The sequence below is a fragment of the Vulpes vulpes genome, chromosome 14 (assembly GCF_048418805.1).
Source record: "Vulpes vulpes isolate BD-2025 chromosome 14, VulVul3, whole genome shotgun sequence".
In the NCBI taxonomy this organism is placed as follows: Eukaryota; Metazoa; Chordata; class Mammalia; order Carnivora; family Canidae; genus Vulpes; species Vulpes vulpes.
The window spans coordinates 24947043-24964144 of record NC_132793.1 but is presented as its reverse complement, the minus strand read 5'-3'; the positions used below and the strand labels follow the sequence as shown (position 1 = coordinate 24964144).

The 17102-nt window shown below is 42.9% G+C and overlaps 1 protein-coding gene across 4 annotated transcripts in view; it reads left to right on the top strand.

Moving 5' to 3' along the window:
- Window positions 1-8669: 8669 nt before the first annotated feature.
- Window positions 8670-17102, top strand: part of CBFA2T2 (CBFA2/RUNX1 partner transcriptional co-repressor 2) — a 150009-nt gene continuing 141576 nt past the window's right edge. The window contains exon 1 of one of the 4 annotated variants that reach the window (XM_026009881.2): window positions 8670-8881. In XM_026009881.2, the coding sequence (XP_025865666.1) occupies window positions 8848-8881 (34 nt within the window). In that variant the 5' untranslated portion in view covers window positions 8670-8847. The remainder of the gene's footprint in view (window positions 8882-17102) is intronic. The other 3 variants (XM_026009882.2, XM_072736103.1, XM_072736101.1) reach the window with 3 other exon arrangements.

Below are 17102 nucleotides of genomic sequence, written 5' to 3'. Positions count from 1 at the left end.
AAATAAAATAAATTTTACATTTAAAATTGAAAACAAACATAAGTTTTTATTTTTATTTTTATTTTTATTTTTTTTTTAAACATAAGTTTTTAAATCAGCCTTGCATGCCCATGATAATTCCAATTTGACCATGGTGCACTATCAAATTTATTTTCAAATTCAATTTGTTAATATTTTCTTTAAGATTTTTGCTTGTTTATGTCTTCATGAGACATATTGGTCTCTAGTTTTCTTTTCTGGTAATATCTTAGTTGTGGTGTTGCTATCAGGGTAATCTTGGCTTCATAAAATGAGTTGGAAATGTTTCCTCTTTAATTTTCTGAAAAAGACTGTGTAAAATTGATACTATTTCTTCTTAAATATTTGGTAGAATTAGCTAGTGAAGCTGTTTGGCTCTGAGGTTTTCTTGGCTAAAAGAGTTTTTTTTTTCTTAAAGACTTCTTTATTTGAGAGAAAGAAAGAGAGTGGGAGTGGGGAGACAGAAAGAAAGGGAGAGACAGAATCTCCAGAAGACTTCCTGATGAGCTGAGCGAGGAGCCCGTCACAGGGCTCCATCTCATGAGACCATGACCTGAGCCAAAATCAAGCGTTGAAATTTAACAGACTGAGCTACCTGGGCACCCCTTAGAATATCAACATTTTGAGTGAGTTTCAACAGATTATGTGTTTTAAGAAATTGGTGAATCTTGGGACGCTCCGGTGGCTCAGTGGTTAAGCTTTGCTTTCGGCTCAGGGTGTGATCCTGGAGTCCCAGGATTGAGTCCCACATCAGGCTCCCTGAGGGAAGTCTGCTTCTCTCTCTGCCTAGGTTTCTGCCTCTGTGTGTGTGTGTGTGTGTGTCTCTCTCATGAATAAATAAATAAAATCTTAAAAAAAAAAAAAAAAGAAATTGGTGAATCTTATCTGAGTTATCAAATTTATAGGCATAAAATTGTTACTACCCTTTCACTATTGATAAAATCTATAGTAATAGTCCCTCTTTCATTGTTTTTTCTTTGTTTCTTTCTTTGTTTCTTTCTTTCTTTTTTTAAGATTTTATCTATTTGAGAGAGAGAGAAGGAGCAGCAGGGAGAGGGAGAAGTAGATTTCCTGCTGAGCAGGGAGCCCTCTGGAAGGCTCCATCCCAGGACCCTGGGATCATGACCTGAGCTAAAGGCAGATGCTTGTCCAACTGAGCCACCCAGGTGCCCTTCCCTTTTTCATTCTTAATATCGATATATTGTGTTCTCTCTTTTTATTGTTAGTCTTTTTTTTTTTTTAAACCAGAACGTTTATTGTGAATAATCATTGAAATCCTTAGGATGATCAACAGCTGCCCTCTTGGGCTTAGGTGTTGTTCCTTCATGGAATCCATGCCTAAATCTACAGTAGACAATTTTTAGGTGCCTCATTCAAACGGTCCCAATGGTATTTCGTCTTTTAGCCTTGGCACTCCAGTTATACTTTCTCTTTCCTTTGGCAGAGTAGCCACATTTGCCACAGGTGGACTTCTGAAGGTGGTAGGCCTGAGAGTCACATGGCAGCACAATATGTGGTCTTATTGTGACACTTTCCAAATGATGACTGTCCCCTTTGTCATCTTGTTTCCACGGCAGACTCCCTTATTGTTAGTCTTGTTGAAGGCTTAGCAATTTTGTCAATCTTTTCAAAGAACTAGAAACTTTTGCTTTTCATTTTTTTAAATATTTTATTTATTCATGAGAGACACACAGAGAGAGAGAGAGAGAGAGAGAGAGAGAGAGAGAATGAGAGGCACAGACACAGGCAAAAGGATAAACACGCTCTATGCAGGGAGCCCAATGTGGGACTCGATCCTAGGTCTCCAGGATCAGGCCCTGGGCTGAAAGCGGCAGTAAACCGCTGAGCCACCCAGGCTGCCCTCATTATTATTTCTTATTGCCAGGTTGCCTTGAGTTTAATTTGCTTTCCTCTTCTAGTTTTCTAAAACAGAAGGTTAGACCATTGATTTGAGACCTTTCCTCTTGTGTAATATAAGCACATAATGTTATAAATCTCTCTCCAGGGGCACCTTGGTGGCTCAGTGGTGGAGTGTCTGCCTTTGGCTCAGGTCATGATCCTGGGGTCCTGGGATCTAGTCTAGTATCAGACTCCGTGCAGGGAGCCTGCCTTTCTTTCTGTGTATCACTCATGTATATATAAATAAAGTCTTTAAAAAAAAATAAATTTCCCTCTAAACATAGCTTGGGCTGTATCCCATAAGTTTTTGTTTAAAGATTTATTTATTTATTTGAGAGGGAGCAAAAGAGAGTGTGAGTGTGGAGAGGAGGAGAGTGGAGATAGACCAGCAGATTCTGCACTGAGCATGGAGCCAACAGGGCTTGGCTGGATTCTATGACCTTAAGACTATGACCTGAGCTGAAATCAAGAGTTACCTACTGACTGAGCCACACAGGAGTCCCTCTCTGATTCTTTTAAAGGTTCTTGTGATTATACTGGACCTACCTGGGTAATCCAGGATAATTTTCCCATCTCAGGGTCCTTAACTCAATCACATTTGTGAAGTCCCTTTTGCTTTGTAAGGTAACATATTCACAGGTTCCAGGAATAAGAATGTCCACATGATACTGCCTGCAGACTGGAACAATGTTCTGTTTTGTTTTGTTTTTAAGATTTTATTTCTTTTTTTTTTTTAATATTTTATTTATTTATTCATGAGAGACACAGAGAAAAAGGCAGAGACATAGGCAGAGGGAGAAGCAGGCTCCCCTCAGAGAGCTTGATGTGGGACTTGATCCAGGGACTCCAGGATCACACCCTGAGCCAAAGGCAGATGCTCAACCACTGAGCCAGCCAGGCATCCCAATCCTCTTCTTTCCTAAATATACTTCTGTGACCCCCAAAGGTATGTGATGGGAAGGGCCAAAGGGGAGACTAGAAAGACTATTATTTGCACTCCTATAGCCCCTTTAGTCTACCTCTCCTTTAATATTTCCCTTATTTATTTAACAGATATTTATGGAATACCAACTCTGTCCCAGGCACTGGAGATACAATGGTGAAAACTAGAAAGCTTTTATGGAGCTCGTGGCCTACAGAGAAAGACAGATGGTAATCCAGAAATGGGGAAAATAAATGCCAAATGACAAGTAGGTCGTGTGCCACGAGAAGAGATACATGGCATTATAGGAGTGGATGTAAGGAGTTCTGACAAGTCTGGAGGGTGGAAGAGGGCTTCCCCGAGGAAGTACCAGATAAGCTGATACCTAAAGAGTATATAGGAGTGAAGTGGGGGTGGTGGGGTGCTGGAAGGAGGACCATGGTTCCCAGAGTTGAGGCCAGAGGGAGAAGCAGGCTCCATGCAGGGATCCTGAGGGGGCGGGGGGGGGGGGGGGGGGGGGGGGACGACACACTCAATGGGGGGGGGGGCCTCCAGGACCACGCCCTGGGCTGAAGGCAGTGCTAAATCACTGAACCACCTGGGCTGCCCTTTTTTAAGGTTTTTAATTTATTATTATTATTCTTTTAAAGTTTATTTTTTATTTTTAAAGATCTTATTTATTTATCTTACAGCAAACGACCAAGCATGCTAGAGCAGGAGGAAGGGCAGAAGAAGAGAGAAAGATAATCTCTTTTTTTAAAAATATTTTATTTTTCGGGATCCCTGGGTGGCGCAGTGGTTTGGCGCTTGCCTTTGGCCCAGGGCGCGATCCTGGAGACCCGGGATCGAATCCCACATCAGGCTCCCGGTGCATGGAGCCTGCTTCTCCCTCTGGCTGTGTCTCTGCCTCTCTCTCTCTCTGTGACTATCATAAATAAATAAAAATAAAAATTTTTAAAAAAATATTTTATTTTTCTTATTTATTTATTTTAGGATTTTATTTAGTTATTCATGAGAGACACAGAGAGAAGGTAGAGAGACACACGCAGAGGGAAAAGCAGGCTTCATGCAGAGAGCTCCATGTGGGACTCGATCCAGGTACTCTGGGATCACGCCCTGAGCCGAAGGCAGATGCTCAACCACTGAGCTACCCAGGGGTCCCAACATTTTAATTTTTTAAAGATTTTATTTATTTATTATGGTGCATGAGAGAGAGAGAGAGAGAGAGAGAGAAGAAGCAGAGGTGCAGAGGCAGAAAGAGAGAAGCAGGCTCTCTGCTGACAGGGAGCCCAACGTGGGATTCATCCCTAAGACCCTGGGATCATGACTTGAGCCAAAGGCAGATGCTTAACCAACTGAGCCACCCAGGTGTCCCAAGAATTTATTTTTAAGAAATCTCTATGTTCAACATGAGGCTTGAACTCGACTTCAAGATCAAGAGTCACATGCTCTCTAAGTCGGCCAAGTGTTCCTCAGCAAGCATTTCTTAAATGTCTATATCACAAAATATTTAAAATGTTGCAGCTGGTGTGCCTAAGTGGTTCAGTTGGTTAAGTGTCTGCCTTTGGCTCAGGTCCTGATACCGGGGTCCTGTGATCCAGCCCCACATCCCTGCTCTCAGCTCAGCAGGAAGTCTGCTTCTCCCTTTCCCTCTGCCTCTGCTCCTCAGCTCCTTCTCTCTCTCTCTCTCTCTCTCTCTCTCCCTCTCTCATAAGCTCCAATAAATAAATAAAACCTTAAAAATAAAATGTTGCAGTTATTGTATCCCAGATAGCCAAGTGCTAAAAGAAGGCAAAGCAACAGGATTCAAATGGTAATGGAAGGGAGCCTGGGTGGCTCAGTGGTTGAGTATCTGCCTTTGACTTAGGTCCTGATCCTGGGGTGCTGGGATTGAGTCCTGCATGGAACTCCCTGCAGCGATCCTGTTTCTGCCTATGTCTCTGCCTCTCTCTGTGTGTCTCTCATGAATAAGTAAAATCTTAAAAAATTAAAAAAAAAATTTTAAGTAGACTCCACACACACAATATGGGGCTTGAACTCAGGACCCTATGATTAAGAGTCATATGCTTTGGGACACCTGGGTGGCTCAGCGGTTGAGCCTCTGTCTTTGGCCTGAGGCCTGATCCTGGGGTCAGGGATCAAGTCCTGCATTGGTCTCCTGCAGAGAGCCTGTTTTTCCCTCTGCCTGTGTCTCTACCTCTCTCTCCATCTCTCTCATGAATGAATAAATAAAATCTTAAAAAAAAAAAAAAAGTCATATGCTCTACTGAGTCAGGCACCACAAAATGGAATTTTTTTGAGCACCTACTATGTTTTAGCAACTTCCAGGCTGGAAGGGTAGAGGCTAGGGGGGATAGTGAATAGGAATAGAAATTAGAAAAAAAAGAAAAAGGGCAACCCAGGTGGCTTGGCAGTTTAGCACCGCCTTCAGCCCAGGGCCTGATCCTGGAGACCTGGGATCGAGTCCCACATTGGGCTCCCTGCATGGAGTCTGCTTCTCCCTCTGCCTCTCTCTCTCTCTGTCTCTCATGAATAAAGAAATAAAATCTTCAAAAAAAAAAAAAAAAAGGAAGTGCATATACAATAATTGCAACAATTAAAAAATGTAGCAGGAGGGTGCCTGGATGACTCAGTTGATTGAACATCTGATTCTTGGTTTTGGCTCAGGTCAAGATCCCCAGGTCCTGAGATCAAACCCAGCATTGGGCTTAGCACTCAGCAGGGAGTCTGCTGGAGATTCTTTCCCCTCCTCCTCTGCCCTCTTCCCCACCCCCACCATGCTGGAGGGTGCATGTGCCCTTTCTTTAATAAATAAATCTTTTTAAAGAAAATGTAGCAGGTATTGTGTTATTTATTTAATTATTATTTTTTAAAAAATATTTTATTTATTTTTTCACGAGAGACAGAGAGACAGAGGCAGAGACACAAGCAGAGGAAGAAGCAGGGCATAGATGCAGGGAGCCTGATGTGGGATTTGATCCAGGGACTCCAGGATCATGCCCTGGAGTCAAGGCAGGCACTAAACCTGTGAGCCATTCAGGGATCCCCTGTACTGTGTTTTTTATCCAACAATCCTGTGTGCTAGGTCCTATCATGAGCCATTTGCTAAGGCTCAGAGAGATGAAATGACTTGTCTGAGGCTATATAGTTAGTAAATGTGAAGCCATGATGTATATCTAGCCCGGCTGGCTCTGGTGTGTGGGCTCTTGGATTTAACACTATTTTAGAGTGTACATAGTATGTAGGTGTTGAAAAATTATCCAATTATCCAAAACTTGGAAGTAAAGCAAAAGAATAGCTTCATGGAACTCCAATTGCTTTTCCAGTTTTCAATATGTATTGTCAACCTTTTCTTATTACCAAAATACTTTGGTAGGTAGATCTACCTACTTTTCAAATGTTGCATATTATTTTCTACAGTTTATTTTACTAGTCATCCATGTAGGGCATTCAAGCCAATTTTGATGTTTGTTCTTTTATGATTTTGATGTATATTTCCTTCCTATGCATCTTTTTGTATACATGAGCAAATATTTCTTTGGGATAGAGACCCACAAGTGGAATTTCCAATCTAATGCATGAAATGTGGCAACTCATTGCCTGTTTTCCTGATTATGAGAGAGGTCAAGCATCTATTTTAATGTTTATTAGCCATACGGATTTTCTTTTCTGTGTATTGTCTATTTTGTTTTTTAAAAGATTTTATTTATTTATTCATGAGAGACACAGAGAGAGAGACAGAGACACAGGCAGAGGGAGGAGCAGGCTCCATGCAGGAAGCCCCATGTGGGACTTGATCTTGGACTCCAGGACTATGTCCTGGGCCGAAGGCAGGCGCCAAAGGGCTGAGCCACCCAGGGATCCCCTGTGTATTGTCTATTTATCACCTTTGTCCTTTTTTTTTTTTTTTTTTTAGATTTAATTTATTTATTCATGAGAGACACAAAGAGAGGCAGAGACATAGGCAGAGGGAGAAGCAGGCTCCCCTCAGAGCCTGATGTGGGACTCGATCCCCGGACTCCAGGATCACACCCTGAGCTAAAGGCAGAAGCTCAACCGCTGAGTCACTGAGGCATCCTCATTTTTCTTTTTAAGTATGCACCCAAGGTGAGAGCTCAAATTCAGGACCTCAAGATCAAGAGTTGCATGCTTTATTGGCTGAGCCAGCTAGGTGTCCCCATCCATTTTTTTTTTCCCCATCCATTTTGTATTAAATTACCTTTCTTTTATTGGTTTACAAGAGTTTTTAAATTTATTTTGAATATTGATCCTTTGTTGGATTTGTTGCAAATATTTTATCCTCATCTTTTGCTTATAAAAGAAAGCAAATTTGTTATTTTTTAAAAAGATTTAATTTATTTATTCATGACAGACACACAGAGACAGAGGCAGAGACACAGGCAGAGAAAGAAGCAGGCTCCCAATGTGGTGATCCCCGGACTCCAGGATCATGCCCTGGGAGGAATGCAGACGCTCAACCGCTGAGCCACCCAGGTGTCCCAGAGAAAGGAAATTTATTTATTTTATTTATTTATTTAATTTAATTTTTTCTGAGAAAGGAAATTTAATAGAATTTTGTTTATGCCGTCTTAGTACAGTAATTCATTTTTTTTTAAAAGATTTTATTTATTTATTCTTGAGAGACACAGAGAAAGAGAGAGAGGCAGAGACACAGGCAGAGGGAGAAGCAGGCTCCACTCCATGCAGGGAGCCTGATGTGGGACTCAATCCCTGGTCTCTAGGATCACACCCTGGGCTGAAGGCAGCGCTAAACCGCTGAGCCACCAGGGCTGCCCTATGCCGTCTTAGTACATAGAGGAGTTTGGCATTTTAAAAATTATTTATTTATTTATCTATAAAATAGTTTCCATGCACAATGTGGGGCTTGGACTCATCACCCTGAGATCAAGGGTCACATGCTCTCCTGACTGAACCATCGAGATGCCCTGGAGTTTGTAATTTTTAATCTCGTTTTAATTTTAATTCCTGTTTTTGAGTTTTGGGGAGGCAGAATTAGTTCAGAGTAGTCCGAAGTTTCTGGGTTCCAATCCCATCTCTGCTTTACGCTAACAGTAAGGAGGAGGCAAGTTGGTTGTTGGGAAAGGCCCTTCTGCATGTATAGCAAAGGGAAAATAATACCCTCTCTCCCTCATTGTGAGGATTAACTGGAAGAGTGTATGGTAATAGCGCCTGAAGATGATAAAGAGCTCAGTAATAGACATGATAGCTAATGGTTATTAATATGATGACGACATTTTATTTTATTTTTTAACGACTTATTTATTTATTTTATGATCGATACAGAGACACAGGCAGAGGGAGAAGCAGGCTCCAAGCCGGGGGCCCGACGAGGGACTCGATCCGGGCACTCCAGGATCGCGCCCTGGGCCAAAGGCAGGCGCCAAACCGCTGCGCCACCCAGGGATCCCGATGACGACATTTTTAAACATTTGGAATACGGTTGGCCAAGAAGGTGGAAGTGACTTACCCAACAACCTGCTCTGGGCGAGCAGGCCTTAACCTGGAGAACTCAGGTGCCGCGCGGTCCCCTCCCCCCTGAGCCCCGCCTCCTAGGGCCCCGCCTCCGCCTCAGGGCCCGGCCCCTGCCCGGGCCACAGCCGGAAGCCCAGAGCCAGACGAGTGGGCCCGGCGCGTGACGGGCGCGCATGACACAGGAGGGGCGGGCCTGAGAAGCTGGATGCTCTGGGATAGGGCCTCAGGTTCGCGCGGAAGGGGCGGGGCGGGTCAGGAGGCGGGGCTTAGCTGGAGGGGCCTTGGGGCCGGGCTTCCGCGTGCGTTGGTCCGGCGGGCGAGGGCGCGCGGCGGGGGCGTGCCCGGCGGGCGGGGCGGAGCCAGCCGGGGGGCGGGGCGGCGCGCGGCCTAACGGCGGCGGCGGCGGCGCCTGTGCTGTGGCTGGCGAGCGTCGCGGCTTCAGGTCCCGCGGCGGCGCCCGTGAGGAACCCGGGCCGCGGGTGGAAGCGGGAGCCGCGCGGTGGAGGCGCTTGGCGATGGTGGGCGTCCCTGGAGCGGCCGCCTTCCAGCGTAAGCAGGGCGGGAAGGCGGGAGGCTGAGGGGGGCGTGTGAGGGGCCTTCTGCTCCACAAGCGCGAGCTCCCGAGAGGCCCCCGGCGCGAGGCGGGGTTGGGGAAACTGAGGCTCGAGGCAGGGCGGCGGATCCAAGGTCACGCGGCGGGCCGGGCCTTCCCGGGTGCGCGAGGCCGTCCGGGCGCTCTCTGCGTCTCTCCGAGGGCTCGGGGCTCGCGATGTGAGCTAAGCTGTGGGGACCGCGGCCTCGGAGCCCAGGCCCTGCCGGAGTCTGTCCGACTTACCGGCGGACAAGGATTGTTTTGTTCTCCCGGCGCTGGGGCCACTAAGTCCGACTCTGGGGAAGTATTACACACGCCCAATTTCAAGGGGTGTGTGGCGGATGGTGGAGGAGGCGAGGATGGCCTCCGAGGGGGCCTGTTGAGTGCGGGCTCAGGGATCAGACTGCCTGGGTTCACGTCTTGGCTCCCCCGCTGAGGGGATGTGACCTTGGGTCTTTCTGAGCCTCAGTTCTTTCTTCTGCAGAATGGGGGTGTGAAGAGTATTTCCACCCCTACAACCCACGCCAGGGTTCTTGGCTTTTGTGGGGCCAGTAGAACGCTTGGCCCAGGCTGGGACATACACAAGGGTGAAAACTGTTATTATTGTAATCGCTGATAAACCTTATCCAGGGTGAACCTCTCTCGGAAAAGCCCGAAATTGCGCTCTGGCTGTTAAACAGATGTTTTAAGATTTTGTCTTAGGTTGGTCCTGCTTTATGATGATCCACTTGTTTTTCTTACTTCCATTTCTCCATTCCAGCATTTGTCTAGTGTTCCTCCTAGAAATTTTGAGATCCTGGGGGGGGGGGGGGAGGGGTGGTATCTCTTAATAACAATAAAATTTTAATTGTTTCTGGTTACAATAGCAGTGATAGCATTTTTTGATCGGGCGTTTTGCATTCTATTCATGTAATATTTATTAAATCATTAAGTAAAAAGTACCATTCTCGGCCCTGGGAATATAGCAAAAAACTGGATATACCAAACATAGTCTTTTGAGTTTGATTTGGGGAGAGGGAAGACAAGGCAGGTAAGTCCATTTTGCCTGTTTTCTCTTCATTTAATCCTGGTGGTAGTATAAATAAGAGTTAAGTATTTGAATATGCCTATTTTGCAGCAGATGAAATTGAGGAACGGCGGGAACCCTGTGATCTAGCCTCAAGAGCCTTCAGTCTTTCATATAAAAGGGAGGCTTTATGCCTCCTCTCTTTGATACTCATTAAAAGTTGGATTACAGAAATGCAAAGTAGGTACATCCAGCAATGCCTCTTCATAGTCAGGCCTGCAGTTGCTGCTTTTGATAGTTTGATCCTTTCCTCTCGAAACTTAAAATGAAAGAGAGGCAGAGGTGACCCTTTAGGGTCTAAGATGCACCATCTCATAAAGTGAAAGGGTTTTATGAACTTAAATTTTTTATGTCCATATCTGCCTTATGCAATTTTCGGTTTAAAATATACCCTCAAGTACAATTTTTGGCTCTATTATGTAACAAAGATTGACTGATTGATTTTAGTGTTCCTAATAGAATTCTAGTTTACATTCTTAGCATGCTTAATACACTTTTTCTTTTAATCTGGAAGCATATAATAAATTGCATTAAAATATCGAGGATTTTTTCAGTGAGGTTTCCATGATACAGTTGGATTCAGCATTGACCATCTGCTAAGCACTAGGGCCTGTACTAATGGAGAGCTTACAAAGATGAATAAAGCAGGCACTTGCCTCTAAGAGCTTACCTATAGTCTTGATTGGCTAATGTGTTTAACTGAAGTGCTGGGCAGAGAATGAAGGAGCTCAGAGTCCTTGGGGGAAGTAGTCTAGAGCATTGGCTTCAAATGTTTTTACTGTTCTATCAGTAGATAGGGTTGAGTATGAACACATGTGAATGTTTTAAGTTACAATTACAGTGCTAACTGTAGTCTATTTTATGTACATTTTATAACACGTGCAAAAATAGACATTTTGCAGAGGATGAGCTAAAACAAATGTAAGTAGAAGTTCCAGTATCATCTTTTTACACCCTGGTGTGAATGATAACTATGCATCTTGAGGATGGGGACCATTGGTCTTGTAGTGGGACCTTCTCAACCCCTGAGGTCTGTTGAGATTCACTTCTGGAGTTGTGCCTAGGTTGAAATCTTAGGGTCCAATCCTATTAGCTTTGAGACTTTGGGTACATTATTTAACCTTTCCGTGCACTTGATTTTCCTCATCTCTTAAAATTGAGTTGATGAGAGTTTCTGCTTCATTTGCAGTTTTGTGATGATTGATAATATATATGGTAATTATACGGTAATATATGTAGAGTACTTACATTGTGCTTGACCCACTATTTTGGATGCCATTTATGGCAGAGGGTATGAGTAAGACTTAGGATTTCACAGCCTAGTAGGGGCCTTGGCACCTCTTTGTGGATAAAGTTCTTTAAGTGCTCGAAACAAAGTCTTTTGGGAATACATGGTAGGAATAACTAATTGTTCTTTAAGGTTCCAAGTAAGGTGAGGAGGTGACATTTGAACCAGGCCTAAGGAGAGGGGTTTTTTCCAGGAGGAGGAGAGGTAGACCTCTTTTGATATTGACCGAATACTTGGATTCTTTTGAGGGTTTAGTGAGTAGTTCTCCAGATCTGGACTGGCAGGGAACCCCATTAAAGCTTGCATACCTTGTTAATAGGATAACAGTGAGTTCTGGCTGGAGTTGTTACTGGTAGGGGCCAGATGGCAAGGAAGCCTATTCCAGAACTTTTCACAGCACCACAGCTCTTTTCTCTCTGATGACACTTACCTCATTCTGCCTTCTTAGTTATCTAAGAATATAAACTCCTAAATGTAAGTTCCTTAAGAGTTTTAGTATCTGCATTTTTGTGATCTTGCTTTGCCTAACAAGGTAAGTGGAAGGTCCATAAGCATGGAGAAAGGTATTGAAGTCATTGGACCTTCAAGAAATTCTAACAGTTACAAATAAAATGGTAAATGACCATACTTACTAGTGACAACTTGATTACAAATATGGTAGAAAAACAAAACAAAACAAAACAAATATGGTAGATAGGCCCTGTGCATTACTATTTAAAAGGGGTGAGAATTGTCATGTTCAGTAACACTTTCCTTATCTGGCATTTGACCAATAACATAAAAGAAGAGTTGTGAAAGTATACCAGAAAGACTTCCTGGAGATTGAATTAGGTACCTTCCATTTGGTCTTCTCTCCATTTTTTTTTTTTTTTTAAAGATTTTATTTATTCATGAGAGAGAGAAAGGCAGAGACACAGGCAGACAGAGAAGCAGGCTCCATGCAAGGAGCCTGATGTGGGAACCTGGGAATCCAGGATCACACCTTGAGCCAAAGGCAGGCCTTCAACTGCCGAGCCACTCAGGCGTCCCTCTTCTCTCCATTTGTTGCCTGTTTTCTGCTCTGAGAGGCCAACTTACCTATAGGGACTATATCAAGAGCTTCCTTCCTGTCTGAGGTTAGGGAATTTTCATTTCCCTGATCCCTTCCTATGGGTGTTGTCTCTAGCTTGTTGTGTACTCTTATTTTATTTTATTTTATTTTATTTTATTTTATTATTTATTTATTTATTTATTTATTTATTTATTTATGGTTGTGTACTTTGAATGAAGATTGCTATTCCTCTAAAGGAGATCCACTCTAGGACGACTTACTCCTTCTGGATTTGGAAAGTTTTTTTTATTTGCTTTGTTCCTCTGGCTTAGTAGTGTTCTCTCAAGTCTCAGGATACTACAACTATCCCTTGTGTTTATCTACCTTTATAATCCTGTTTTTAAACCCTCCTTGAAAAAAAAAAAACCCTCCTTGAATTATCCTTACTCTGGAGTATGCTATCTTTCTTGCTGGTACCATGACTATGATTGAAGCTTGTATACTTTGTTAATAGCCTAACATCTCAAACTTTCACTCAGAGCTCACTCATCCTGTACATTCTTCAAACAAAGATACTTGTCTGAGCCCAATTTATAAACAGATTTTAAAGTTTATTTATGGGCAGCCCCAGTGGCGCAGTGGTTTAGCGCCGCCTGCAGCCCAGGGTATGATCCTGGGGACCCGGGATCGAATCCCATGTCAGGCTCCCTGCTTGGTACTTGCTTTTCCCTCTGCCTGTGCCTCTGCCCCCCCCCCCCCCCCCCCCGTCTCTCCTGAATAAATAAATAAAATCTTAAAAAAATAATAAAGTTATATAAAATTTTTTTTTTTATTTATTTATGATAGTCGCGCGCACACACACACAGAGAGGCAGAGACACAGGCAGAGGGAGAAGCAGGCTCCATGCACCGGGAGCCCGACGTGGGATTCGATCCCGGGTCTCCAGGATCGCGCCCTGGGCCAAAGGCAGGCGCCAAACCGCTGCGCCACCCAGGGATCCCTAAAGTTATATATTTAACTTCTACACCCAACATGGGCCTCAAATTCATGACTTCCACTTCCAACTGAGCTGGCTAGCCACTCCCTTGTAAGCAGATTTTATTTTATTTTCCTTCTTTATTTATTAAAGATTTTTTTTTTTTTTAAGATTTTTATTTATTATTTGAGAGGAGAGTATGCCTGCATGTGTGCCCCAGTACAAGCAGGGGGAGTGGCAGGAGAGGGAGAAGCAGACACCCCCCCCCCCCCCCCCCCCACTGAACAGGGAGCCTGAGGCATGGCTCTGAGCTCATGACCTGAGCCAAAGGCAGATGCTAAACCAACTGAGCCACACAGGCATCCCTTGTAAGCAGATTTTTAAAAACAACAAATCAGATGGAAAGGTGGAAGGCTACCCCAGGTAAGCACACTGACAGTGAGAGCATCTTATCCTCTCCTGTGGTCCTTATCTATTATGCCACACTGATGCATTTAGTCATTTTCCTCCAAACTGTTGCATGAGGAAAAAAAAAAAAACCCACAAAAGTTAGAAGCATCATAATCTATGACCACACAATTAAGACCAGTTAAATTGCAATTAGGAGCCTATTCAAAAAGGCAGAGATACATAAGACAGGTTGTTGATCATAATGGAAAAAGAATTTGCAGGCAAATTTGGGTTGGAGCCCCAGTTCTGGGTAGTTTTTCAAGTTCTGAGACTTTGTTTAATCTATAAATGATAATTCTTGCCTAATAATGATAATAACTAATAATGAATGCTTATTTTTTTATTTTAAAGATTTTATTTTATTCATGAGAGACACACAGAGAGAGAGAGAGGCAGAGACACAGGCAGAGGGAGAAGCAGGCCCCATGCATGGGACTCAATCCTGGGTCTCCAGGATCATGCCCTGGGCCAAAGGTGGGGCTAAACTGCTGAGCCATCCAGGGATCCCCTGAATGTTTATTTTGGGACAGATATCACGCACTTACCTTTTGCCTTGTAATCCTCCAGTCTTTTAGGTGGGTGTGTATCCTGATTTTACAAATTAGGTGATTGACTCAGAAGTTATAGAACTAATAAATGACCAAGCCTAGATTAAAAATCTAGATCTTTTGGACAGCAGAGCTTGAGCTCTTAACATTATGATAGCTCTTATTTAAAATGTGTTGACTGGGACAGCCTGGGTGGCATGCTGCCTTCAGCCCAGAGCGTGATCCTGGAGACCCCGGGGTCGAGTCCCATGTCAGGCTTCCTGCATGGAGCCTGCTTCTCCCTCTGCCTGTGTCTCTGCCTCTCTCTCTCTCTCTGTCTTTCATGAATAAATAAATAAAATCTTAAAAAAAAAATAAAATAAAAAAATAAAAACAGTGTGTTGACTGGGGCATCTGGCTGGCTTGGTTAGTGGAGCATGCGATTCTTGATCTCAGAGTTGTAGGCTGGAGTCCCACGTTGGGTGTAGAGATTAATTAATTAATTAATTCGTTAATTTATTTTTATTTTTTTTAGTTAATTTATTTTGGTAGAGTAATTAAAAATTTTTTTTGAAAGATATATTTATTTATTCATGAGACAGAGAAGCAGAGACACAGGCAGAGAGAGAAGCAGGCTCCCCACTGGGAACCCCATGGGAGCTCCATGTAGGACTCCATCCAGGATCCCAGGATCATGCCCTGAGCCAAAGGCAGCCGCTCAATCGCCCAGTTACCCAGGTGTCCCCAAAAAGGTCATTTAAAAGATAGTATACAAGAAATGAATGCAGCACTAGGATCAAGATAAGTTAATTCACTAAGTTCATACCTCTTCCAGGATAAAGAAAAAAATGAGAGGAAAGAGCTGTGGAAAAAAGATTTCTCACTTGCTAGTTTTATCCTCATTCCTTAACGTATAGTTTTGAACCTAATAGTAAAGAAACAGTCACTGAATTATAAAGATTTACTTCAAATTTGTGAAAGCTTGAAGGCTTAATGAGGGACAGTATCTCCCTGGTTATTGTTTTTGCTTTGGTAAGATTAGCAAGAAGAGAGGCCTTATTATTATCCCTGTACTGACTGGCCCCATGTGCAATATGAACTAGTATATGTACAAGTGACAGGTCCTGTCTCTGGGTTTTATTATGGCTGGTTAAGTAGCTTTTTGCCTTCATCTCTGGTTTCTGTCTCTAGCTCCTTGAAGGCCTTGAGGCTATCTGAAATTATAGAGGCTGGGGTACCATAAATTAAACTTGTGAAATGAGTCCATTGCAGATATGTCAAGTGAGCTGGACTTTTAAGTCCAGTCAAATTCTTTAAAAAGAGGGTCTTTGCTAGGTTTTCTGAAGGGTGTTTTTCATATATGTTATCTAATGTAATTCTTGGAACAACCTCGGGAGGGAGTTAGCATCTCTGTTTTACAGATGAGGAAGTAAGGCTCAGAGAACTTACATAAATTGCCCAAGGTCACACAGTTAAATCAGTAGCAGATGCACTATTCAAACTTAGTTCAATTCTCGTGTTGAGTTCACTCATTTTACATTGAGACTTGAGTCTAAAACCCACTGTTTTTTACTAACCCCCTGTTCCTTTTTACTGACTGGAGGTTTTTAGACATGTATTCCTTGGATCCCCCTATTCCCTGAAGATACATGATTTCCTGTCATCTTTCTTCAGCAACTTTCTTGCCCTAGCGTCTTCTCTTATTAAAAAAAAGTCCTAGGAATTGGAATATCATCTAGAGAACACTACTATATTAGGTGGTCTTGATATTGTTCTGAGGTATCCTGAATTAGCCTTAGAGATGAATTTTTTAAAAAAGGCAACAGGAATTCTCAGCATCCTTTACCAATTTATCCCATATGTTTCCTGATCTTAGCAGTGAAAACAGATGACGGCTGTGAACATCAAAAGCCCCAAAAATGTCCATATTAATTTTGCATGGCCCCATGAGGAGCTGTCAAATATGGATCATCCAACATAGTATATGGACTTACACAGTGAACCTTTAGTTTTGAATGTGGCTCTTTAAGATTTGGTTCTACTCTTCTATTTTGTATTGCCATAATTAAATGCAGAAATCAAAGTAAAATTTAGAATAACCCAGAGCTATGTATCCTTTTGTCTGGATTTATACCTTTGGAGTCGGCTAGACCTTTCAATTAAATTAGCTGATGGTGACAAATATGTAATCTGACCTCCCCAGCAGCTCAACTGCAATGTTAATACTAGGCATAGCACAGCTCCCTTGACACACTACTTTGACCTTTTCCTCTCTTACAAATGTTTACCTTATTCCTTTGTTAACTTAGCCATCTCCATGCAGAGTTCATGCCTGCTTTTAATTTTTCAAAGACACATGAGAACAGACATTGGACGGCACAGATTTATTCACTTTTACCTTATATCCCTAGAACTACACTAATATAGTTTTCTGTAATTCCTATGTATTTTTTATTTTTATTTATTTATTTATTTATTTTTAATTTATTTTGTTTTTTTTATTTATTTATTTTTAAATATAGCAGATAACTTTCTGCCCTGAAATGACTTAGAGTTATCTTTTCTTTTTTTTTAATTTTTATTTATTTGTGATAGTCACAGAGAGAGAGAGAGAGAGAGAGAGAGAGAGGCAGAGACATAGGCAGAGGGAGAAACAGAGGGAGAAGCAGGCTCCATGCACCCGGAGCCCGACTTGGGATTCAATCCCAGGTCTCCAGGATCACGCCCTGGGACAAAGGCAGGTGCTAAACCGTTGCGCCACCCAGGGATCCTCTCCTATGTATTTTTTAAAGCTAGTTTTTACACTCTTCTTACCACCACCTGCTCTGTGCCTCTCCTCTC